Source organism: Cherax quadricarinatus, chromosome 52, assembly GCF_038502225.1.
Source record: "Cherax quadricarinatus isolate ZL_2023a chromosome 52, ASM3850222v1, whole genome shotgun sequence".
NCBI lineage: Eukaryota > Metazoa > Arthropoda > Malacostraca > Decapoda > Parastacidae > Cherax > Cherax quadricarinatus.
Window position 1 is genome coordinate 8,152,748 of NC_091343.1, and position 26,927 is coordinate 8,179,674.

General features: G+C 42.1%; 1 protein-coding gene across 1 annotated transcript in view; it reads left to right on the plus strand.

The window, feature by feature from the left end:
• fid (fire dancer) overlaps positions 1-26,927 on the plus strand; it is a 638,212-nt gene that overhangs the window by 524,451 nt on the left and 86,834 nt on the right. The window contains exon 3 of the mRNA XM_070096032.1: positions 1,090-1,383. Within this exon, the coding sequence (XP_069952133.1) occupies positions 1,203-1,383 (181 nt within the window). The 5' untranslated portion in view covers positions 1,090-1,202. The remainder of the gene's footprint in view (positions 1-1,089; positions 1,384-26,927) is intronic.

The following is a 26,927-nucleotide window of genomic DNA, read 5'->3' on the forward strand; positions in this document are numbered from 1 at the left end:
TGTGTGTGTATGTATGTATGTGTGTGTGTATGTGTGTGTGTGTGTGTGTGTGTGTGTGTGTGTGTGTGTGTATGTATGTGTGTATGTGTATGCGTGTGTGTGTGTGTGTGTGTGTGTGTGTGTGTGTGTGTGTGTGTGTGTGTGTGTGTGTGTGCGTGTGTCTGTGTGTATGTGTGTGTGTATGTGTGTGTGTGTGTGTGTGTGTGTGTATGTATGTGTGTGTTTGTATGCGTGTGTGTACTCACCTAGTTGTACTCACCTAGTTGAGGTTGCGGGGGTCGAGTCCGAGTTCCTGGCCCCGCCTCTTCACTGATCGCTACTAGGTCACTCTCCCTGAGCCGTGAGCTTTATCATACCTCTGCTTATACTGTGTGTGTGTGTGTGTGTGTGTGTGTATGTGTGTATGTGTGTGTGTGTGTGTGTGTGTGTGTGTGTGTGTGTGTGTGTGTGTGTGTGTGTGTGTGTGTGTGTGTGTGTGTATGTGTGTTTGTGTGTGTGTGTGTGTGTGTGTGTGTGTGTGTGTGTGTGTGTGTGTGTGTGTGTGTGTGTGTGTGTGTGTGTGTGTGTGTGTGTGTGTGTATGTGTGTATGTGTGTGTGTGTGTGTGTGTGTGTGTGTATGTGTGTATGTGTGTATGTGTGTGTGTGTGTGTGTGTATGTGTGTATGTGTGTGTGTGTGTGTGTGTGTGTGTGTGTGTGTGTGTGTGTGTGTGTGTGTGTGTGTATGTGTGTATGTGTGTGTGTGTGTGTGTGTGTGTGTGTGTGTGTGTGTATGTGTGTATGTGTGTGTGTGTGTGTGTGTGTGTGTGTGTGTGTGTATGTGTGTATGTGTGTGTGTGTGTGTGTGTGTGTGTGTGTGTGTGTGTGTGTGTGTGTGTGTGTGTGTGTGTGTGTGTGTGTGTGTGTGTCGTGGGCATGGCGTTGAAGCCAGCACCACAAAGCAAGTAACATTGTAGGCTCGTACCTCCGTAACGTAACCTCTGGTAATTACCTTGTCGTGTTCCAATAGTCTTCCCATTCTTTCCCTGTTCATCATTAGTTTTCTCTTTTTCTTAATGAAATTCTCATATTTTTTTTCCCTCTCTTACAGCCGGATGAGGGCGGTGGTCCGCGTGGCGGGCGGCAGTGAGGGTGCCGCTGCTGCTGCAGACGGGCGTGTGAGGGAGAGTGGGCGTGGCGTGGGCGGGCGGGCGTGGAGACAGTATGAGCTCGGAGGAGAGCCGCAAGGAGAGGGAGGCTCGGTCCGTGGCCTTGGAGAGAGCTTACGTACACGATGTCTACGACCAGATCTCTGCACACTTCTCCAGCTCTCGCTGCCGTGCCTGGCCCCGCGTCAGGCAGTTCCTCACTGACCTCGAACCTGGATCCTTCGTTGCTGATATAGGTGATGTTACCAGTGCTCCTTCACCCTACTCACTTCACCAGTCCTTCACCCCACTCACTTCACCAGTCCTTCATCCTACTCACTTCACTAGTCCTTCACCCTACTCACTTCACCAGTCCTTCACCCCACTCACTTCACCAGTCCTTCATCCTACTCACTTCACCAGTCCTTCACCCTACTCACTTCACCAGTCCTTCACCCTACTCACTTCACCAGTCCTTCACCCCACTCACTTCACTAGTCCTTCACCCTACTCACTTCACCAGTCCTTCACCCTACTCACTTCACCAGTCCTTCAACCCACTCACTTCACTAGTCCTTCACCCTACTCACTTCACCAGTCCTTCACCCCACTCACTTCACTAGTCCTTCACCCTACTCACTTCACCAGTCCTTCACCCCACTCACTTCACCAGTCCTTCGCCCTACTCACTTCACCAGTCCTTCACCCTACTCACTTCACCAGTCCTTCATCCTACTCACTTCACCAGTCCTTCACCCTACTCACTTCACCAGTCCTTCACCCTACTCACTTCACCAGTCCTTCACCCTACTCACTTCACCAGTCCTTCACCCCACTCACTTCACTAGTCCTTCACCCTACTCACTTCACCAGTCCTTCACCCCACTCACTTCACCAGTCCTTCACCCTACTCACTTCACCAGTCCTTCACCCCACTCACTTCACCAGTCCTTCGCCCTACTCACTTCACCAGTCCTTCACCCTACTCACTTCACCAGTCCTTCATCCTACTCACTTCACCAGTCCTTCACCCTACTCACTTCACCAGTCCTTCACCCCACTCACTTCACCAGTCCTTCACCCTACTCACTTCACCAGTCCTTCACCCTACTCACTTCACCAGTCCTTCACCCTACTCAGTTCACCAGTCCTTCACCCCACTCACTTCACCAGTCCTTCACCCTACTCACTTCACCAGTCCTTCACCCCACTCACTTCACTAGTCCTTCACCCCACTCACTTCACCAGTCCTTCACCCCACTCACTTCACTAGTCCTTCACCCTACTCACTTCACCAGTCCTTCACCCCACTCACTTCACCAGTCCTTCGCCCTACTCACTTCACCAGTCCTTCACCCTACTCACTTCACCAGTCCTTCATCCTACTCACTTCACCAGTCCTTCACCCTACTCACTTCACCAGTCCTTCATCCTACTCACTTCACCAGTCCTTCACCCTACTCACTTCACCAGTCCTTCACCCCACTCACTTCACCAGTCCTTCACCCTACTCACTTCACCAGTCCTTCACCCCACTCACTTCACCAGTCCTTCACCCTACTCACTTCACCAGTCCTTCACCCCACTCACTTCACCAGTCCTTCACCCTACTCACTTCACCAGTCCTTCACCCCACTCACTTCACCAGTCCTTCGCCCTACTCACTTCACCAGTCCTTCACCCTACTCACTTCACCAGTCCTTCATCCTACTCACTTCACCAGTCCTTCACCCTACTCACTTCACCAGTCCTTCACCCCACTCACTTCACCAGTCCTTCACCCTACTCACTTCACCAGTCCTTCACCCTACTCACTTCACCAGTCCTTCACCCTACTCAGTTCACCAGTCCTTCACCCCACTCACTTCACCAGTCCTTCACCCTACTCACTTCACCAGTCCTTCACCCCACTCACTTCACTAGTCCTTCACCCCACTCACTTCACCAGTCCTTCACCCCACTCACTTCACTAGTCCTTCACCCTACTCACTTCACCAGTCCTTCACCCCACTCACTTCACCAGTCCTTCGCCCTACTCACTTCACCAGTCCTTCACCCTACTCACTTCACCAGTCCTTCATCCTACTCACTTCACCAGTCCTTCACCCTACTCACTTCACCAGTCCTTCATCCTACTCACTTCACCAGTCCTTCACCCTACTCACTTCACCAGTCCTTCACCCCACTCACTTCACCAGTCCTTCGCCCTACTCACTTCACCAGTCCTTCACCCTACTCACTTCACCAGTCCTTCATCCTACTCACTTCACCAGTCCTTCACCCTACTCACTTCACCAGTCCTTCACCCTACTCACTTCACCAGTCCTTCACCCCACTCACTTCACCAGTCCTTCACCCTACTCACTTCACCAGTCCTTCATCCTACTCACTTCACCAGTCCTTCATCCTACTCACTTCACCAGTCCTTCATCCTACTCACTTCACCAGTCCTTCACCCTACTCACTTCACCAGTCCTTCATCCTACTCACTTCACCAGTCCTTCATCCTACTCACTTCACCAGTCCTTCACCCTACTCACTTCACCAGTCCTTCATCCTACTCACTTCACCAGTCCTTCACCCTACTCACTTCACCAGTCCTTCACCCTACTCACTTCACCAGTCCTTCATCCTACTCACTTCACCAGTCCTTCACCCTACTCACTTCACCAGTCCTTCACCCCACTCACTTCACCAGTCCTTCACCCTACTCACTTCACCAGTCCTTCACCCCACTCACTTCACCAGTCCTTCACCCTACTCACTTCACCAGTCCTTCACCCCACTCACTTCACCAGTCCTTCACCCCACTCACTTCACCAGTCCTTCATCCTACTCACTTCACCAGTCCTTCATCCTACTCACTTCACCAGTTCTTCACCCTACTCACTTCACCAGTCCTTCACCCTACTCACTTCACCAGTCCTTCACCCCACTCACTTCACCAGTCCTTCACCCTACTCACTTCACCAGTCCTTCACCCCACTCACTTCACCAGTCCTTCACCCCACTCACTTCACCAGTCCTTTATCCTACTTACTTCGTCAGTCCTTCATCCTACTCACTTCACCAGTCCTTCATCCTACTCACTTCACTAGTCCTTCATCCTACTCACTTCACCAGTCCTTCATCCTACTCACTTCCTCAGTCCTTCATCCTACTCACTTCACCAGTCCTTCATCCTACTCATTTCACCAGTCCTTCACCCCACTCACTTCACTAGTCCTTCACCCTACTCACTTCACCAGTCCTTCACCCCACTCACTTCACTAGTCCTTCACCCTACTCACTTCACCAGTCCTTCACCCCACTCACTTCACCAGTCCTTCGCCCTACTCACTTCACCAGTCCTTCACCCTACTCACTTCACCAGTCCTTCACCCTACTCACTTCACCAGTCCTTCATCCTACTCACTTCACCAGTCCTTCACCCCACTCACTTCACCAGTCCTTCACCCTACTCACTTCACCAGTCCTTCACCCCACTCACTTCACCAGTCCTTCACCCCACTCACTTCACCAGTCCTTCACCCCACTCACTTCACCAGTCCTTCACCCTACTCACTTCACCAGTCCTTCATCCTACTCACTTCACCAGTCCTTCACCCCACTCACTTCACCAGTCCTTCACCCTACTCACTTCACCAGTCCTTCACCCCACTCACTTCACCAGTCCTTCACCCCACTCACTTCACCAGTCCTTCACCCTACTCACTTCACCAGTCCTTCATCCTACTCACTTCACCAGTCCTTCACCCCACTCACTTCACCAGTCCTTCACCCCACTCACTTCACCAGTCCTTCACCCCACTCACTTCACCAGTCCTTCACCCTACTCACTTCACCAGTCCTTCACCCTACTCACTTCACCAGTCCTTCACCCCACTCACTTCACCAGTCCTTCACCCTACTCACTTCACCAGTCCTTCACCCCACTCACTTCACCAGTCCTTCACCCCACTCACTTCACCAGTCCTTCACCCTACTCACTTCACCAGTCCTTCACCCTACTCACTTCACCAGTCCTTCACCCTACTCACTTCACCAGTCCTTCACCCCACTCACTTCACCAGTCCTTCACCCTACTCACTTCACCAGTCCTTCACCCCACTCACTTCACCAGTCCTTCACCCCACTCACTTCACCAGTCCTTCATCCTACTCACTTCACCAGTCCTTCATCCTACTCACTTCACCAGTCCTTCACCCTACTCACTTCACCAGTCCTTCACCCTACTCACTTCACCAGTCCTTCACCCCACTCATTTCACCAGTCCTTCACCCTACTCACTTCACCAGTCCTTCACCCCACTCACTTCACCAGTCCTTCACCCTACTCACTTCAGTCCTTCACCCCACTCACTTCACCAGTCCTTCATCCTACTCACTTCACTAGTCCTTCATCCTACTCACTTCACCAGTCCTTCATCCTACTCACTTCCTCAGTCCTTCATCCTACTCACTTCACCAGTCCTTCATCCTACTCACTTCACCAGTCCTTCACCCTACTCACTTCACCAGTCCTTCATCCTACTCACTTCACCAGTCCTTCACCCCACTCATTTCACCAGTCCTTCACCCTACTCACTTCACCAGTCCTTCACCCCACTCACTTCACCAGTCCTTCACCCCACTCACTTCACCAGTCCTTCACCCTACTCACTTCACCAGTCCTTCATCCTACTCACTTCACTAGTCCTTCATCCTACTCACTTCACCAGTCCTTCATCCTACTCACTTCCTCAGTCCTTCATCCTACTCACTTCACCAGTCCTTCATCCTACTCACTTCACCAGTCCTTCACCCTACTCACTTCACCAGTCCTTCATCCTACTCACTTCAGTCCTTCACCCCACTCACTTCACCAGTCCTTCACCCTACTCACTTCACCAGTCCTTCACCCCACTCACTTCACCAGTCCTTCACCCCACTCACTTCACCAGTCCTTCACCCTACTCACTTCACCAGTCCTTCACCCCACTCACTTCACCAGTCCTTCACCCCACTCACTTCACCAGTCCTTTATCCTACTTACTTCGTCAGTTCTTCATCCTACTCACTTCACCAGTCCTTCATCCTACTCACTTCACTAGTCCTTCATCCTACTCACTTCACCAGTCCTTCATCCTACTCACTTCCTCAGTCCTTCATCCTACTCACTTCACAAGTCCTTCATCCTACTCACTTCACCAGTCCTTCACCCTACTCACTTCACCAGTCCTTCACCCTACTCACTTCACCAGTCCTTCACCCCACTCACTTCACCAGTCCTTCACCCTACTCACTTCACCAGTCCTTCACCCCACTCACTTCACCAGTCCTTCACCCTACTCACTTCACCAGTCCTTCACCCTACTCACTTCACCAGTCCTTCACCCCACTCACTTCACCAGTCCTTCACCCCACTCACTTCACCAGTCCTTTATCCTACTTACTTCGTCAGTCCTTCATCCTACTCACTTCACCAGTCCTTCACCCACTCACTTCACCAGTCCTTCACCCACTCACTTCACCAGTCCTTCAACAACTCATGTCACCACCTCACACTTCACCTTACACCTCCTCACCTCTTCCACATTCCCTCTCCCCTCATACAAACACTCTTACAGCCTCTCACTGCTCCTACAAGCACTCCTCACCTCTCACAATAACACTCATCTCACCTACACAGAGAATTTACATCATCATTCTTAAGTAAATTAGAGAAACTAGTCTGCGTACCTTAATTATTGAGGAATACAGGCAAGAATACTAACTAAGAATCCTAGATAAATAAGCCTGTTGAGAAAAGGGTATGATTATTTTCTGAGACAGTGACGGGTACAGTAGAGTATATTTGCAGAGAAGCAACTTGCAGTTGTGTAAATAAATGGTCGATTACATCGACTCAATGTTGAGGGACTGATTACCTCAAACTCCTTCTGATCTTCATTCGTCTTTGTATTGGACTGATGAATTCACTGTGTGGCGAAATGTTTCCACAGCAAACATACCCAAGTGTTGCACATGTGTCTAATTTACCAGCTTGGAGTTATATACAAGTAATACTGTGTGTGGGTTATGTGTATTGCGGGAGATATATAAAGTAATCTGTCATTTGTTGAAAGCTGTAACAAGTAAGCCCATGATTATAATAAATGTAACAATAATGTGATTGGTAACTCAGTAAGTATTAACTCACAATTTGGACAGGAAATTTTTATGTGTCTTTTCGGTCTGCCATGAACAATTATCAGGAATAGATTTTTAGATTTTGCCAGCGAAGTGGCTAGGTTATTGTGCGCCCTATATCCATCCTGTGGACGGTAACTCAAGAGCATATGGATACACAAAAGGCCTAGTTCCTAGGCCTTTTGTGTACATTTGGATTTATATCTACAGTTGACTTATATGTTACAAGCAAATTCAGGAAATTTGTTTAATATATCTGGTATCTTATTTTCATTAATAAGATATCTTGACACGTCACATAGGTTATTATACTGCCTATCTAATTATCAGGCGACGACTGAAGGGAAAGACAGAGAAGGACATCAGAAGATAGGTCAGGTGGAGAGACGAGATGGTAACTCTTTCTTAAGGGGAGTAAGGCTCAGCTTATGTAAGAAAGAAATGAAATGCTTTCCAGAAAAAATGACCCTTGTGAAAGACGTGTCATGTCACGTTTATATAACTGTACCCTCCCAAAAAGATGAGGAGCCTGATATCAACACTTTCAAGTAGTCCAGGATGCAAACAAATCAGGGAATGGGTGGAGTTTGAATTCATGGTGCATGAGTCGTAAAATTTCAGGTGTATAAATATACCTAGTTGGATGAATCTTATTGTAGCCAACTGGCCAGTGGTTAAAGCACTGGCCTGGAATTTTACCACTCGCTTGCCATGGGTTCGAACCCACCCGTTCCGTAGGTTGTTGAAGGTGTTTATAGAGAAGCATGTAAACAAAGTCAACGCAAGAGTGTCAGGGAGAGGCGTGGTCTTTAAAGTTGGAGTGAAATAAGGAAGTAAGGGATGTCCAGGAACTGCAAGGAGGGTGTGTGGGAGGCATGATGGAGAGGTGAACGAGTGGAGACAGTTTGTTTTTAGGATCTGACGTGTTGTTGGAGTGTATGGTAATACATGTGAAGACGGCCTGGGAAACTTGCTAGACAGAGTAGAATTTTTAAGGAAAGGGGAGATGAGGTAAGAAATGCAGTGTTTGTGCTTGGTAAGTCATGTTCAGGTGTTCGTAAGTAAGCCTAGTTCGGATGTTCGTAAGTTGAGATCGGATGTTCACAAATCTACTTCAAGTGTTCACAGGACTAGAAAATGATATACACTGCCGACAAGTAGGCGCAAAAGTCGAATATCTTTGTCAAAACGTTTCTCCTACACAGTAGGCTTCTTCAGTCGAATGCAGAGTAGACAACAGAATCAGTGGAGAGGCTAAGATGAGTTGATCAGTCCCTCAGCCTGGAGAAGAGTTCAGCATCATTGTTCCAGACTATAAAGCTGAATTCTTCTCCAGACTGAGGGACTGACCACCTCAAAACTGCGTCTTCAAGGCTGATAGACTGATCACATCCTCTTTACCTCCCCACCGCTTTTGTTTTGTTCACATTTAGTCACTTCTGTATTCGACTGAAGAAACCTATTATGTGGGCGAAATATTTCCGAGGTAAAAATACTCTGTTGTTGCACGTGTCTTACTTATTTAGATGTTGATAAGTTCAGATGTTGGTAAGTCAAGTTCAGGTGTTGATAAGTCAAGTTCAGATGTTGGTAAGTCAAGTTCAGATGTTGGTAAGTCAAGTTCAGACGTTTGTAAGTCAAGTTCAGATGTTGGTAAGTCAAGTTCAGATGTTGGTAAGTCAAGTTCAGACGTTTGTAAGTCAAGTTCAGATGTTGGTAAGTCAAGTTCAGATGTTGGTAAGTCAAGTTCAGATGTTGGTAAGTCAAGTTCAGATGTTGGTAAGTCAAGTTCAGATGTTGGTAAGTCAAGTTCAGACGTTGGTAAGTCAAGTTCAGACGTTGGTAAGTCAAGATCAGATGTTGGTAAGTTAAGTTCAGATGTTGGTAAGTCAAGTTCAGATGTTGGTTAGTCAAGTTCAGACGTTGGTAAGTCAAGATCAGATGTTGGTAAGTTAAGTTCAGATGTTGGTAAGTCAAGTTCAGATGTTGGTAAGTCAAGTTCAGACGTTTGTAAGTCAAGTTCAGATGTTGCAGTCTTGTGAGTCATCAGTGACTCATGGTGTGCATGTCCTGAAAAGACAGCTAGGATCAAGTGATGGTGAATGTGCTTTCTCTTATTATTTTTAAGGACTGGGAGAAGTGTAGAGGACTCACAACCTCGTGAGCAACAGGCAGCCCCGTCAGGTTTACAATATAGAAAACAAGAAAACAATAACCTGAAACACATACCGTGTTGCTAGAAATAGTGAAGGACACGTGCAGGTTGCAGAACCAACTTTTATTGGGAAAATGTCTGGATAGTTCGTGGCTCGGTTGGTAGCGTCCTGAGTTCACGCACTGAGAGACAGGGGATCGCTCGCCGGCACGGGTGAAACGTGGGACATGTTTGCCCCTGTTCACCTAGCAGTAAGTTTGTACCTGGGTGTTAGTCCACCGTGGCATCCCGGGGGAGAGGATTATAGAACCATAATGGAAACAAGACAGACAGCCCCCGATGACGCACTATCTTGGGTTATCCTGGGTTACTGACCCTCCCTACCCCGGGTTAATAATCACACAAAAAAAAATCTACTATCAAGTCATACATATATATATATATATATATATATATATATATATATATATATATATATATATATATATATATATATATATATATATATATATATATATATATATATATATATATATATATATACAAATATATATATATATATATATATATATATATATATATATATATATATATATATATATATATATATATATATATATATATATATATATATATATATATATATATATATGTACATGCATATATATATATACATACATCTAGGTTTTTCTCCTTTTTCTAAATAGCTCTTGTTCCTCTTTATTTCTTCTATTGTCCATGGGGAAGTGGAAAAGAATCTTTCCTCCGTAAGCCATGCGTGTCGTATGAGGCGACTGAAATGCCGGGAGCAATGGGCTAGTAACACCTTCTCCTGTAGACATTTACTAAAAAAGAGAAGAAGAAAAACTTTATAAAACTAGGATGCTTAAATGTGCGTGGATGCAGTGCGGATGACAAGAAACAGATGATTGCTGATGTTATGAATGAAAAGAAGTTGGATGTCCTGGCCCTAAGCGAAACAAAGCTGAAGGGGGTAGGAGAGTTTCAGTGGGGGGAAATAAATGGGATTAAATCTGGAGTATCTGAGAGAGTTAGAGCAAAGGAAGGGGTAGCAGTAATGTTAAATGATCAGTTATGGAAGGAGAAAAGAGAATATGAATGTGTAAATTCAAGAATTATGTGGATTAAAGTAAAGGTTGGATGCGAGAAGTGGATCATAATAAGCGTGTATGCACCTGGAGAAGAGAGGAATGCAGAGGAGAGAGAGATTTTGGGAGATGTTAGGTGAATGTATAGGAGCCTTTGAACCAAGTGAGAGAGTAATTGTGGTAGGGGACCTGAATGCTAAAGTAGGAGAAACTTTTAGAGAGGGTGTGGTAGGTAAGTTTGGGGTGCCAGGTGTAAATGATAATGGGAGCCCTTTGATTGAACTTTGTATAGAAAGGGGTTTAGTTATAGGCAATACATATTTTAAGAAAAAGAGGATAAATAAGTATACAAGATATGATGTAGGGCGAAATGACAGTAGTTTGTTGGATTATGTATTGGTAGATAAAAGACTGTTGAGTAGACTTCAGGATGTACATGTTTATAGAGGGGCCACAGATATATCAGATCACTTTCTAGTTGTAGCTACACTGAGAGTAAAAGGTAGATGGGATACAAGGAGAATAGAAGCATCAGGGAAGAGAGAGGTGAAGGTTTATAAACTAAAAGAGGAGGCAGTTAGGGTAAGATATAAACAGCTATTGGAGGATAGATGGGCTAATGAGAGCATAGGCAATGGGGTCGAAGAGGTATGGGGTAGGTTTAAAAATGTAGTGTTAGAGTGTTCAGCAGAAGTTTGTGGTTACAGGAAAGTGGGTGCGGGAGGGAAGAGGAGCTATTGGTGGAATGATGATGTGAAGAGAGTAGTAAGGGAGAAAAAGTTAGCATATGAGAAGTTTTTACAAAGTAGAAGTGATCAAAGGAGGGAAGAGTATATGGAGAAAAAGAGAGAGGTTAAGGGAGTGGTGAAGCAATGTAAAAAGAGAGCAAATGAGAGAGTGGGTGAGATGTTATCAACAAATTTTGTTGAAAATAAGAAAAAGTTTTGGAGTGAGATTAACAAGTTAAGAAAGCCTAGAGAACAAATGGATTTGACAGTTAAAAATAGGAGAGGAGAGTTATTAAATGGAGAGTTAGAGGTATTGGGATGATGGAGAGAATATTTTGAGGAATTGTTAAATGTTGATGAAGATAGGGAAGCTGTGATTTCGTGTATAGGGCAAGGAGGAGCAACATCTTGTAGGAGTGAGGAAGAGCCAGTTGTGAGTGTGGAAGAAGTTCGTGAGGCAGTAGGTAAAATGAAAGGGGGTAAGGCAGCCGGGATTGATGGGATAAAGTTAGAAATGTTAAAAGCAGGTGGGGATATAGTTTTGGAGTGGTTGGTGCAATTATTTAATAAATGTATGGAAGAGGGTAAGGTACCTAGGGATTGGCAGAGAGCATGCATAGTTCCTTTGTATAAAGGCAAAGGGGATAAAAGAGAGTGCAAAAATTATAGGGGGATAAGTCTGTTGAGTATACCTGGTAAAGTGTATGGTAGAGTTATAATTGAAAGAATTAAGAGTAAGACGGAGAATAGGATAGCAGATGAACAAGGAGGCTTTAGGAAAGGTAGGGGGTGTGTGGACCAGGTGTTTACAGTGAAACATATAAGTGAACAGTATTTAGATAAGGCTAAAGAGGTCTTTGTGGCATTTATGGATTTGGAAAAGGCGTATGACAGGGTGGATAGGGGGGCAATGTGGCAGATGTTGCAAGTGTATGGTGTAGGAGGTAGATTACTGAAAGCAGTGAAGAGTTTTTACGAGGATAGTGAGGCTCAAGTTAGAGTATGTAGGAAAGAGGGAAATTATTTCCCAGTAAAAGTAGGCCTTAGACAAGGATGTGTGATGTCACCGTGGTTGTTTAATATATTTATAGATGGGGTTGTAAGAGAAGTAAATGCGAGGGTCTTGGCAAGAGGCGTGGAGTTAAAAGATAAAGAATCACACATAAAGTGGGAGTTGTCACAGTTGCTCTTTGCTGATGACACTGTTCTCTTGGGAGATTCTGAAGAGAAGTTGCAGAGATTGGTGGATGAATTTGGTAGGGTGTGCAAAAGAAGAAAATTGAAAGTGAATACAGGAAAGAGTAAGGTTATGAGGATAACAAAAAGATTAGGTGATGAAAGATTGGATATCAGATTGGAGGGAGAGAGTATGGAGGAGGTGAATGTATTCAGATATTTGGGAGTGGACGTGTCAGCGGATGGGTCTATGAAAGATGAGGTGAATCATAGAATTGATGAGGGGAAAAGGGTGAGTGGTGCACTTAGGAGTCTGTGGAGACAAAGAACTTTGTCCTTGGAGGCAAAGAGGGGAATGTATGAGAGTATAGTTTTACCAACGCTCTTATATGGGTGTGAAGCATGGGTGATGAATGTTGCAGCGAGGAGAAGGCTGGAGGCAGTGGAGATGTCATGTCTGAGGGCAATGTGTGGTGTGAATATAATGCAGAGAATTCGTAGTTTGGAAGTTAGGAGGAGGTGCGGGATTACCAAAACTGTTGTCCAGAGGGCTGAGGAAGGGTTGTTGAGGTGGTTCGGACATGTAGAGAGAATGGAGCGAAACAGAATAACTTCAAGAGTGTATCAGTCTGTAGTGGAAGGAAGGCGGGGTAGGGGTCGGCCTAGGAAAGGTTGGAGGGAGGGGGTAAAGGAGGTTTTGTGTGCGAGGGGCTTGGACTTCCAGCAGGCATGCGTGAGCGTGTTTGATAGGAGTGAATGGAGACAAATGGTTTTTTAATACTTGACGTGCTGTTGGAGTGTGAGCAAAGTAATTTTTATGAAGGGGTTCAGGGAAACCGGCAGGCCGGACTTGAGTCCTGGAGATGGGAAGTACAGTGCCTGCACTCTGAAGGAGGGGTGTTAATGTTGCAGTTTAAAAACTGTAGTGTAAAGCACCCTTCTGGCAAGACAGTGATGGAGTGAATGATGGTGAAAGTTTTTCTTTTTCGGGCCACCCTGCCTTGGTGGGAATCGGCCAGTGTGTTAATAAAAAATAAAATATATATATATATATATATATATATATATATATATATATATATATATATATATATATATATATATATATATATATATATATATATATATATATATATGTATATATCGTGCCGAGTAGGTAAAATTTGCTATTTTGGCTAAAATAGCAACGCTTTTCTTGCTGAATAAGGCAAGCGAAAATTTGTGTATGCTTCTTGTGTTGTTTCTTGTGACTTCCATAACCGACCTGACAGGTGGCAGCAGCAAAACTGGACCGTGGAAGTTCTCAGTCAGGACTATGGTTCACCTTATATTATCCTCATTTCTTGTTCTACTTCCATGAACTATGGATAAGAAATTCAACATAGAAAAGAATGAACACTGTTTCACTAATGGGGAAATGAGGCTTACCACATTTCCCCATTTTCTATGGATTCAGAAATTGAACACTTGTAAGAACGGTGAGATTAGTATACCTTATGCATGTACTTGTAGAAATAAAGATATTATTATTATTATTATTGGGGAAACAAGCTTTTATTATTCTTTTGGAAATCCAACAATGAGAAAGCAGTATTGTGTGGTAATAAATGTGGTGATTATCAGCAGAATGATCTCAGTGACCTAGTCAAACATAACACTCTCCCGACCTTCACAGCCAGAAAACACATACATTCCCTCCCTGAGATACGTGTCAGAGTTGATATACAATAGATCCCAATTGTCAACGAATGATACCTCAATTTTCTTGCAGTATTAGTATAGGCAGCAATTAGTACCAATCGTTGCCAACCTCCTCCATGGCTGACTCCTACGTAAGTCAAGAATCTTCTTGTCTTTCTAAATTATACCTATTACTGTTCTATACCTGGCGAGCAAGTCCTCACTCATGGACCTCCCATTTTACTTTTCTAAAGCATTGAGGGAGATAATAGAGTTGCTCCCATTTAACAGAGATAATATAGTTGCTCCCATTAACAGAGATAATGGAGGTTCTCCCATTATGAGAGATAATGGAGGTTCTCCCATTATGAAAGATAATGGAGGCTCTCCCATTGACAAAGATGATGGAGGTTATCCGATTAACAGAGATAATGGAGGTTCTCCCATTAACAGAGATAATAGAGGTTCTCCCATTATTAGAGATAATGGTGATTCTCCCATTAACAGAGATAATGGAGGTTCTCCCATTAACAGAGATAATAGAGTTGCTCCCATTAACAGAGATAATAGAGGCTCTCCCATTATTAGAGATAATGGTGATTCTCCCATTAACAGAGATAATAGAGGTTCTCCCATTAACAGAGATAATGGAAGTTCTTCCATTAACAGAGATAATGGAGGTTCTCCCATTAACAGAGATAATGGAGTTTCTCCCATTATTAGAGATAATGGTGATTCTCCCATTAACAGAGATAATGGAGGTTCTCCCATTAACAGAGATAATAGAGGCTCTCTCATTATTAGAGATAATGGTGATTCTCCCATTAACAGAGATAATAGAGGTTCTCCCATTAAGAGATAATGGAAGTTCTTCCATTAACAGAGATAATGGAGGTTCTCCCATTAACAGAGATAATGGAGTTTCTCCCATTATTAGAGATAATGGTGATTCTCCCATTAATAGAGATAATGGAGGTTCTCCCATTAACAGAGATAATAGAGGCTCTCCCATTATTAGAGATAATGGTGATTATCCCATTAACAGAGTTAATAGAGGTTCTCCCATTAACAGAGATGATGGAAGTTCTTCCATTAACAGAGATAATGGAGGTTCTCCCATTAACAGAGATAATAGGGGTTCCCCCTTTATTAGAGATAATGGTGATTCTCCCATTAACAGAGATAATGGAGGTTCTCCCATTAACAGAGATAATAGAGTTGCTCCCATTAACAGATAATAGAGGCTCTCCCATTATTAGAGATAATGGTGATTCTCCCATTAACAGAGATAATAGAGGTTCTCCCATTAACAGAGATAATGGAGGTTCTCCCATTAACAGAGATAATGGAGTTTCTCCCATTACCAGTTACGATGCTTCCTGAAACACTTACTGCAGCCACCATTTCATTCCAAGGAAATCACTTCTCTGTAACTTCGTCTGGTCTTATTACTGAAGCTTTCCATGTTGACAGTTCACCTGAGAGTCACCTACTGCTAACACTTTTACCTTTAGTAAAGGCGCTCCTCTTCTCCATCATCAACTGAATCATAGTAGTGTGGCAACATAGTGAAGGAGCTGGTAGTTACAACATAGTGAAGGAGCTGGTAGTTATAATATAGTGAAGGAGCTGGTAGTTTTAATATAGTGAAGGAGCTGGTAGTTATAACATAGTGAAGGAGCTGGTAGTTACAACATAGTGAAGGAGCTGGTAGTTATAACATAGTGAAGGAGCTGGTAGTTATAACATAGTGAAGGAGCTGGTAGTTACAACATAGTGAAGGAGCTGGTAGTTTTAATATAGTGAAGGAGCTGGTAGTTACAACATAGTGAAGGAGCTGGTAGTTACAACATAGTGAAGGAGCTGGTAGTTATAACATAGTGAAGGAGCTGGTAGTTATAACATAGTAGCTGGTATAACATAGTGAAGGAGCTGGTAGTTATAACATAGTGAAGGAGCTGGTAGTTATAACATAGTGAAGGAGCTGGTAGTTATAACATAGTGAAGGAGCAACATAGTGAAGGAGCATAGTGAGTAGTTATAACATAGTGAAGGAGCTGGTAGTTATAACATAGTGAAGGAGCTGGTAGTTACAACATAGTGAAGGAGCTGGTAGTTACAACATAGTGAAGGAGCTGGTAGTTATAACATAGTGAAGGAGCTGGTAGTTATAACATAGTGAAGGAGCTGGTAGTTACAACATAGTGAAGGAGCTGGTAGTTATAACATAGTGAAGGAGCTGGTAGTTATAACATAGTGAAGGAGCTGGTAGTTATAACATAGTGAAGGAGCTGGTAGTTATAACATAGTTACAACATAGTGAAGGAGCTGGTAGTTATAACATAGTGAAGGAGCTGGTAGTTATAACATAGTGAAGGAGCTGGTAGTTATAACATAGTGAAGGAGCTGGTAGTTATAACATAGTGAAGGAGCTGGAGCATAGTGGTAGTTATAACATAGTGAAGGAGCTGGTAGTTATAACATAGTGAAGGAGCTGGTAGTTATAACATAGTGAAGGAGCTGGTAGTTATAACATAGTGAAGGAGCTGGTAGTTACAACATAGTGAAGGAGCTGGTAGTTACAACATAGTGAAGGAGCTGGTAGTTACAACATAGTGAAAGAGCTGGTAGTTATAACATAGTGAAGGAGCTGGTAGTTACAACATAGTGAAGGAGCTGGTAGTTACAACATAGTGAAGGAGCTGGTAGTTACAACATAGTGAAGGAGCTGGTAGTTATAACATAGTGAAGGAGCTGGTAGTTACAACATAGTGAAGGAGCTGGTAGTTACAACATAGTGAAAGAGCTGGTAGTTACAACATAGTGAAGGAGCTGGTAGTTACAAGATAGCGAAGCAGGTGGTAGTTACAACATAGTGAAGGAGCTGGTAGTTACAACCTAGTGAAGGAGCTGGTAGTTATAACATAGTGAAGGAGCTGGTAGTTACAAGATAGCGAAGCAGGTGGTAGTTACAACATAGTGAAGGAGCTGGTAGTTACAACCTAGTGAAGGAGCTGGTAGTTATAACATAGTGAAGGAGCTGGTAGTTACAACATAGTGAAGGAGCTGGTAGTTACAACATAGTGAAGGAGCTGGTAGTTACAAGATAATGAAGGTGGTGGTAGTTACAAAAGCTGTTTCTTACAACTTTCTGGTGTAGGTAGTGGTAAGTGTCAGAAGAGAAGTGTCTTGAGTTCTCACACTTCTTGAATGTCAAGAACTCTCAGCTGCCGTCTTCATCTTCACCTTCATCTTGTGTGTGGGTGTATACATGTATATATATATATATATATATATATATATATATATATATATATATATATATATATATATATATATATATATATATATATATATATATATATATAATATGGAGGGAATATTTTGAGGAACTGTTAAATGTTGATGAAGATAGGGAAGCTGTGATCTCGTGTATAGGGCAAGGAGAGATAACATCTTGTAGGCGTGAAGAAGAGCTAGTTGTGAGTGTGAGGGAAGTTCGTGAGGCAGTAGGTAAAATGAAAGGGGGTAAGGCAGCCGGGATTGATGGGATAAATATAGAAATATTGAAAGCAGGTGGGGATATAGTTTTGGAGTGGTTGGTGCTTTAATTTAATAAATGTATGGAAGAGGTAAGGCATCTAGGGACTGGCAGAGAGCATGCATAGTTCCTTTGTATAAAGGCAAAGGGGACAAAAGAGAATGCAAAAATTATAGGGGAATAAGTCTGTTGAGTATACCTGGTAAAGTGTATGGTAGAGTTATTATTGAAAGAATTAAGAGTAAGACGGAGAATAGGATAGCAGATGCACAAGGAGGCTTTAGGAAAGGTAGGGGGTGTGTGGACCAGGTGTTTACAGTGAAACATATAGGTGAACAGAATTTAGATAATGGTAAAGAGGTTTTTGTGACATTTATGGATTTGGAAAAGGCGTATGATAGGGTGGACAAGGGATGCAATGTGGCAGATGTTTAAAATGTGTGAAATACGAGGTAGGTTACTGAAAGCAGTGAAAAGTTTCTACGAGGATAGTGAGACTCAGGTCAGAGGATGTAGGAGAGAGGGAGATTATTTCCCAGTAAAAGTAGGCCTTAGACAAGGATGTCTTATGTCACCATGGTTGTTCAATATATATATAGATGGGGTTGTAAGAGAAGTTAATGCTCGGGTGTTGGCAAGAGGTTTGGAGTTAAAAGATAAAGAATCTAACACAAAGTGGGAGTTGTCACAGTTGCTCTTTGCTGATGACACTGTGTTTTTGGGAGATTTTGAAGAGAAGTTGCATAGGCTGGTTGATGAGTTTGGTAGGGTATGTAAAAGAAGAAAATGGAAAGTGAATATAGGAAAGAGTAAGGTGATGAGGATAACAAAAAAATAGGTAACGAAAGACTGGGTATCATGTTGGAGGGAGAGAGTATGGAGGAGGTGAATCTATTCAGATATTTAGGAGTGGACGTGTCAGCAGATGGGTCTATGAAAGATGAGGTGAAACCTGGAATTGACGAGGGGAAAAATGTGAGCGGTGCACTGAGGTGTCTGTGGAAACAAAGAACTTTATCCAAGGAAGTAAAGAGGGGAATTTATGAGAGTATAGTTATGCCAATGCTCTTACATAGGTGTGAAACATTGGTGGTGAATGTTGCAACAAGGAGAAGGCTGGAGGCAGTGGATATGTCGTGTCTGAGGTCAGTATGTGGTGTGAATATTATGTAGAGAATTCGTAGTTTGGAAATTAGGAGATGTGGGATTTCCAAAACTATTATTCAGAGGACTGAGGGGGAGTTGTTGAGGTGGTTCGGACATATAGAGAGGTTGGAATATAATAGAATGACATCGAGAGTGTATAAATCTGTAGTGGAGGGAATTCGGGGTAGGGGGTGGCTTAGGAAAGGTTGGAGGGAGGGAGTAAAGGTTTTGTGTGCGAGGAGTTTGGACCTCCAGCAAGCATGCATGAGCATGTTAGATAGGAGCAAATGGAGACAAATGGTTTCTAGGACTTGATGTGCTGTTGGAGTGTGAGTAGGGTAATATTTATGAAGAAATTCAGGGAAACCGGCAGGCCAGACTTCAATCCTGGAGATTGGAAGTTCAGTGCCGGCACTCTGAAGGAGGAGTGTTAATGTTGCAGTTTTATAACTGTAGTTTAAGTGCACTTACACTACAGTTATAACACACCCATACCTCTATAATCTATCAGTTTAAAGTCCTAGACAAGTCAGCAATGGCCCCCTCAATTGAGTTAGCTAATGCAACCACTCCGGTCCCAGAGATATGCACTCCATCCCTTTCATATATATCATGTTTGCCATAGAATTTGTCCCAGTTATCAATGAATGGGATTGCAAGTTCGTTGCAGTACCTGTCTAGCCAGCAATTTATACCAATTACCCTAGACATCCATTCATTGCCTGCTCCCCTTCTAGGCAAAATGCTACATATGATTGGTACCCCTCCCTTAGACCTGACTACATCTATTGCTGACATGTACTTATCCACCAGCTCCTGTCTCCTGCCCTTCCCAATGTCATTTCTACCAGCACTAAGACAGATAATGGGCTTCTTCCCATTACCTGACGTAATATTATCTAACCTGTAGCTCGATTGCTAGTGCACTCAGCTCACACACTGAGGTCCGGAGTTCGAATCTCCTTTGATACAGCTGGAAAACATTACTGACGTGTTTCCATAAGACACCTGCCATCCATGTTCAACCATCAGTGTAAAATGGGTACCTGGGTGTTAGTCGACTGATGTGGGTCGCATCCTGGGACAAAACTGACCTAATTTTCCCGAAATGCTCAGCATAACAAGCGACTTTCTATATAGTAGTATGTCATTGATGTCATCTAAGCCTGTATACCATGTACATGTAAATAAAGATATTATTATTATTATATTATTAACCTGTTGACTATGTCACCAACAGCGGCTCATGAGAAGCACACTCTCTGTCTCACCTTTCTATCTCTGTTACAAAAAGCACTGTTCATATATTTTACCTGGGAGCCTCCCACAACCAGAATGTTCTTACCTTGAATAATGCAGCACACACACACACACACACACACACACACACACACACACACATACACACACACACAGACACACACACACACACACACACACACACACACATACATACATACACACACACACACACACACACACACACACACACACACACACACAAACACACACACACAAACACACACACACACACACACACACACACACACACACACACACACACACACACACACACACACACACACACACACACACACACACACAAACACACACACACACAAAAACACACACACACACACACACACACACACACACACACACACACACACACACACACACACACACACACACACACACACACACACACGTGACAGCCTGTCATCATAGGAAAGTATTTATGAGTACAAAATGCTGGTACTATATTATAACATACACACTCTCCCATAAAGTCACACTCATCAAAAATTTATGATAATTTACTGTACGCTGTTATAATATAATTCATTGTATGCTGTTATAATATAATTCATTGTATGCTGTTATAATATAATTCACTGTACAGTTATATCGTGATTCACTGTACACTGTTACATTTTTTCATTGTACACTACTATATTGTGATTCATTATACACTGTTATACGGTGATTCACTGTACACTGTTACACTGTGATTAACTGTACACTGTAATATCAGATGTAACATGTGCAGTCAGGTGTATTACAGTGACGTATCTGAGTCACAGTTTACGTCTATCTTACCGCATTGTGACGTATATTGCTTCCTATGTTTATGTATGTTGATCTTAAGGTAAGTTAAGTTAGGTTAGGTTAAGTTAGGTTAGGTTAGGTTAGGTTAAGTTAGGTTAGGTTAGGTTAAGTTAGGTTAGGTTAGGTTAGGTTAGGTTAGGTTAGGTTAGGTTAGGTTAGGTTAGGTTAAGTTACATTAGGTTAAGTTAGGTTAGGTTAGGTTAGGATAGGTTAGGTTAGGTTAGGTTAGGTTAAGTTAGGTTAGGTTAGGTTAGGTTAGGTTAGGTTAGGTTAGGTTAGGTTAGGTTAAGTTAGGTTAAGTTAGGTTAGGTTAAGTTAGGTTAGGTTAAGTTAAGTTAGGTTAGGTTAGGTTAGGATAGGTTAGGTTAGGTTAGGTTAGGTTAGGTTAGGTTAAGTTACGTTATGTTAGGTTAAGTTAAGTTAGGTTAGGTTAGGTTAGGTTAAGTTAGGTTAAGTTAGGTTAGGTTAGGTTAGGTTAATTTAGGTTAGGTTAGGTTAGGTTAAGTTAGGCTAAGTTAGGTTAGGTTAAGTTAGGTTAAGTTAGGTTAGGTTAGGTTAGGTTAGGTTAGGTTAGGTTAAGTTAGGTTAGGTTAGGTTAGGTTAGGTTAGGTTAGGTTAGGTTAGGTTAGGTTAGGTTAAGTTAGGTTAGGTTAGGTTAGGTTAGGTTAAGTTAAGTTAGGTTAGGTTAGGTTAGGTTAGGTTAGATTAAGTTAGGTTAGGTTAGGTTAGGTTAAGTTAGGTTAGGTTAGGTTAGGTTAGGTTAGGTTAGGTTAGGTTAGGTTAGGTTAGGTTAGGTTAGGTTAGATTAAGTTAGGTTAGGTTAGGTTAGGTTAAGTTAGGTTAGGTTAGGTTAGGTTAAGTTAGGTTAGGTTAGGTTAGATTAAGTTAGGTTAGGTTAGGTTAGGTTAAGTTAGGTTAGGTTAGGTTAGGTTAGGTTATTAAGCCAAACATTTCACAGCGAAACAAATTAAAGTGAGGAGAATATTGACGCTATGAGGAGAATATTGAGATTATGAGGAGAATATTGAAACTATGAGGAGAATATTGACACTATGAGGAGAATATTGACACTATGAGGAAAATATTTTCACTGTATGAGGAGAATATTGACACTATGAGGAGAATATTGTCACTGTATGAGGAGAATATTGACACTGTATGAGGAGAATATTGACACTATGAGGAGAATATTGTCACTGTATTAGGAGAATATTGACACTGTATGAGGAGAATATTGACACTATGAGGAGAATATTGTCACTGTATTAGGAGAATATTGACACTGTATGAGGAGAATATTGTCACTGTATGAGGAGAATATTGACACTGTATGAGGAGAATATTGTCACTGTATTAGGAGAATATTGACACTGTATGAGGAGAATATTGACACAGTATGAGGAGAATATTGTCACTGTATTAGGAGAATATTGACACTGTATGAGGAGAATATTGACACAGTATGAGGAGAATACTGTCATTATGAGGAGAATATTGACACTATGAGGAGAATATTAATACTGTATGAGGAGAATACTGTCGGTCTGAGGAGAATATTGACACAGTATGAGGAGAATACTGACACTGAGGAGAATATTGACACTATGAGGAGAATATTTTCACTGTATGAGGAAAATATTGACACTGTATGAGGAGAATATTGACACTATGAGAAGAATATTGTCATTATATGAGGAGAATATTGACACTATGAGGAGAATATTGACACTATGAGGAGAATATTGACACTATGAGGAGAATATTGACATTATGAGGAGAATATTGTCACTGTATGAGGAGAATATTGACACTATGAGGAGAATATTGTCACTGTATTAGGAGAATATTGACACTGTATGAGGAGAATATTGTCACTGTATGAGGAGAATATTGACACTGTATGAGGAGAATATTGTCACTGTATTAGGAGAATATTGACACTGTATGAGGAGAATATTGACACAGTATGAGGAGAATATTGACACTGTATGAGGAGAATATTGACACTGTGGAGAATATTGTCACTGTATGAGGAGAATATTAACATTGTATGAGGAAAATATTGACACTATGAGGAAAATATTGTCACTGTATGAAGAGAATATTGACACTGTATGAGGAGAATATTGACACTGTATGAGGAGAATATTGACACTGTATGAGGAGAATATTGACACTGTATGAGGAGAATATTGACACTGTATGAGGAGAATATTGACACTGTATGAGGAGAATATTGACACTGTATGAGGAGAATATTGACACTGTATGAAGAGAATATTGACACTGTATGAGGAGAATATTGACACTGTATGAGGAGAATATTGACACTGTATGAGGAGAATATTGACACTGTATGAGGAGAATATTGACACTGTATGAAGAGAATATTGACACAGTATGAGGAGAATATTGACACTGTATGAGGAGAATATTGACACTGTATGAGGAGAATAGTGACACTATGAGGAGAATATTGTCACTGTATGAAGAAAATATTGACACTGTATGAGGAGAATATTGACACTATGAGGAGAAAATTGTCACTCTATGAGGAGAATATTGACACTGTATGAGGAGAATATTGACTCTGTAAGAGGATAATATTGTCACTATGAGGAGAATATTGACACTGTATGAGGAGAATATTGACACTGTATGAGGAGAATATTGACACTGTATGAGGACAATACTGTCATTATGAGGACAATATTGACACTGAGGAAAATATTGTCACTGTATTAGGAGAATATTGACACTGTATGAGGAGAATATTGACACTATGAGGAGAATATTGTCACTGTATGAGGAGAATATTACACTGTATGAGGAGAATATTGACACTGAGGAAAATATTGTCATTATGTGAGGAGAATATTGACACTATGAGGAGAATATTGACACTGTATGAGGAGAATATTGACACTATGAGGAGAATATTGTCACTGTATGAGGAGAATATTACACTGTATGAGGAGAATATTGACACTATATGAGGAGAATATTGATACTATGAGGAGAATATTGACACTGTATGAGGAGAATGTTGACACTATGAGGAGAATTTTGACACTATGAGGAGAATATTGACACTGTATGAGGAGACTATTGACACTGTATGAGGAGAATATTGACACTGTATGAGGAGAATATTGCCACTATATGAGGAGAATATTTTCATTATGGGGAGAATATTGACACTGTATGAAGAGAATATTGACACAGTATGAGGAGAATGTTGACACTGTATGAGGAGAATGTTGACACTATGAGGAGAATATTGACACTATGGGGAGAATATTGACACTGTATGAGGAGAATATTGACACTGTATGTGGAGAATATTGACACTGTATGAGGAGAATATTGCCACTATATGAGGAGAATATTTTCTTGATGAGGAGAATATTGACACCATAAGGAGAATATTGTCACTGTATGAGGAGAATATTGACACTGTATGAGGAGAATATTGCCACTATATGAGGAGAATATTTTCATTATGGGGAGAATATTGTCACTGTATGAGGAGAATGTTGACACTATGAGGAGAATGTTGACACTATGAGGAGAATATTGGCACTATGGGGAGAATATTGACAGTATGAGGAGAATATTGACGCTGTATGAGGAGAATATTGACACTTTGAGGGGAATATTGACACTGTGAGGAGAATATTGACACTATGAGGAGAATATTGACAGTATGAGGAGAATATTGACACTGAGGAGAATATTGACACTATGAGGAGAATATTGACACTATGAGGAGAATATTGACACAATGATGAGAATATTGACACAATGAGGAGAATATTGACACTTTGAGGAGAGTATTGACACTGTGAGAAAAATATTGACACTATGAGGAGAATATCGACACAATGAGGAGAACATTGACACAAACAGGAGAATATTGACACAATGAGGAGAATATAAACATAGGATAAAATATAGTGAAGAGTTTACGGAGAATTTAATAACAGTTTCTGTTACTGTTTAATAACCGTTTTTTGTTCTTCAAATAATCTATTATGACCGTGTTTGTGTCAGTGTTGAGGTCTATCAAGTTATCTACACGTAGAAACTGTTCTTACTGCACTAGCTGGCATCATGTGCCCGTTCCTAACTTACGTCCGGCCATCTAAGTTAGTGTAGAGTACATGAAGATACTCTCATCACAGTGTGAAAGTCTGCCAGCACAGGCTGGCAGACTTGACTGAGGTACACAGTCCTTCCTGTGTGAGGAAATATGACTGGGAAACATAGCTAGCTTTTGTTCCCACGGTGCTCGTTAGCTTTTGTTCCCACGGTGCTCGTTAGCTTTTGTTCCCACGGTGCTCGTTAGCTTTTGTTCCCACGGTGCTCGTTAGCTTTTGTTCCCACGGTGCTCGTTAGCTTTTGTTCCCACGGTGCTCGTTAGCTTTTGTTCCCACGGTGCTCGTTAGCTTTTGTTCCCACGGTGCTCGATAGCTTTTGTTCCCACGGTGCAATAATTATAAAATATGAGTTAGCCACACCGTGTGACCCGCACCCATAGTGCGGGTCACACGGTGTGGGTGTTCCCACGATGTAACTATCACATAGAATAAACTAGAAACACACTGTGGGAGTTCCCACAATATTACTATCACACAGAATAAAAACAGCAGCACACTGCGGATATATTTTTTCTTGTTTAATAGAAGCATAAAATACAAGAATGTGTCAGTGCGGGGGTGTATAAAAATTACTTAAAATTTGGAGGTGGTCCGTGCCTCGCAGGACAGATTTATGGCCGGAATATGTTGTTGTCCTCAACCTGAGAAATATTTTAGGACATTGAGTGCGTATACGAACAGTCTCAGAGCGACGGCCTTTAACTCTTAAAAATTAAAGCTACGTAGAGAGAATTTATTTTCTAGTTTTGATATTCTTTCTCTAGCTACAGAAACACTAGCTTAGGTTTTTTTGTTTTTGTTTTACTCAATATTGTTTAGCAGAGACTTTTATTTTACTGAAATTGGTGCTTCTAATGAACAATTTTTAATCCTCAATAATAACTCACAAGGAGACACAAACACAAGAGATTCATTGATTTGTATATTTCGACCCCCTTCTGGGATCTTCTTCAGCAGCTCTACCTACTGAAGAGGACCCCAGAAGGGGGTCGAAATATACATATCAATCAGACTCCTGTGCTTGTCTCCATGTGACTTACTATTGAGCACTGACAAGTTTTCATTACGCTTTAGTTATTGAAGTTTTAATGTTGCTGCTGTTATATGACACAAGACTAAGGTGCACCTGCTACTAGACTGTATGACACAAGACTAAGGTGCACCTGCTACTAGACTGTATGACACAAGACTAAGGTGCACCTGCTACTAGACTGTATGACACAAGACTAAGGTGCACCTGCTACTAGATTGTATGACACAAGACTAAGGTGCACCTGCTACTAGGTTGTATGACACAAGACTAAGGTGCACCTGCTACTAGGTTGTATGACACAAGACTAAGGTGCACCTGCTACTAGGTTGTATGACACAAGACTAAGGTGCACCTGCTACTAGATTGTATGACACAAGACTAAGGTGCACCTGCTACTAGACTGTATGACACAAGACTAAGGTGCACCTGCTACTAGACTGTATGACACAAGACTAAGGTGCACCTGCTACTAGACTGTATGACACAAGACTAAGGTGCACCTGCTACTAGATTGTATGACACAAGACTAAGGTGCACCTGCTACTAGGTTGTATGACACAAGACTAAGGTGCACCTGCTACTAGATTGTATGACACAAGACTAAGGTGCACCTGCTACTAGGTTGTATGACACAAGACTAAGGTGCACCTGCTACTAGGTTGTATGACACAAGACTAAGGTGCACCTGCTACTAGACTGTATGACACAAGACTAAGGTGCACCTGCTACTAGACTGTATGACACAAGACTAAGGTGCACCTGCTACTAGACTGTATGACACAAGACTAAGGTGC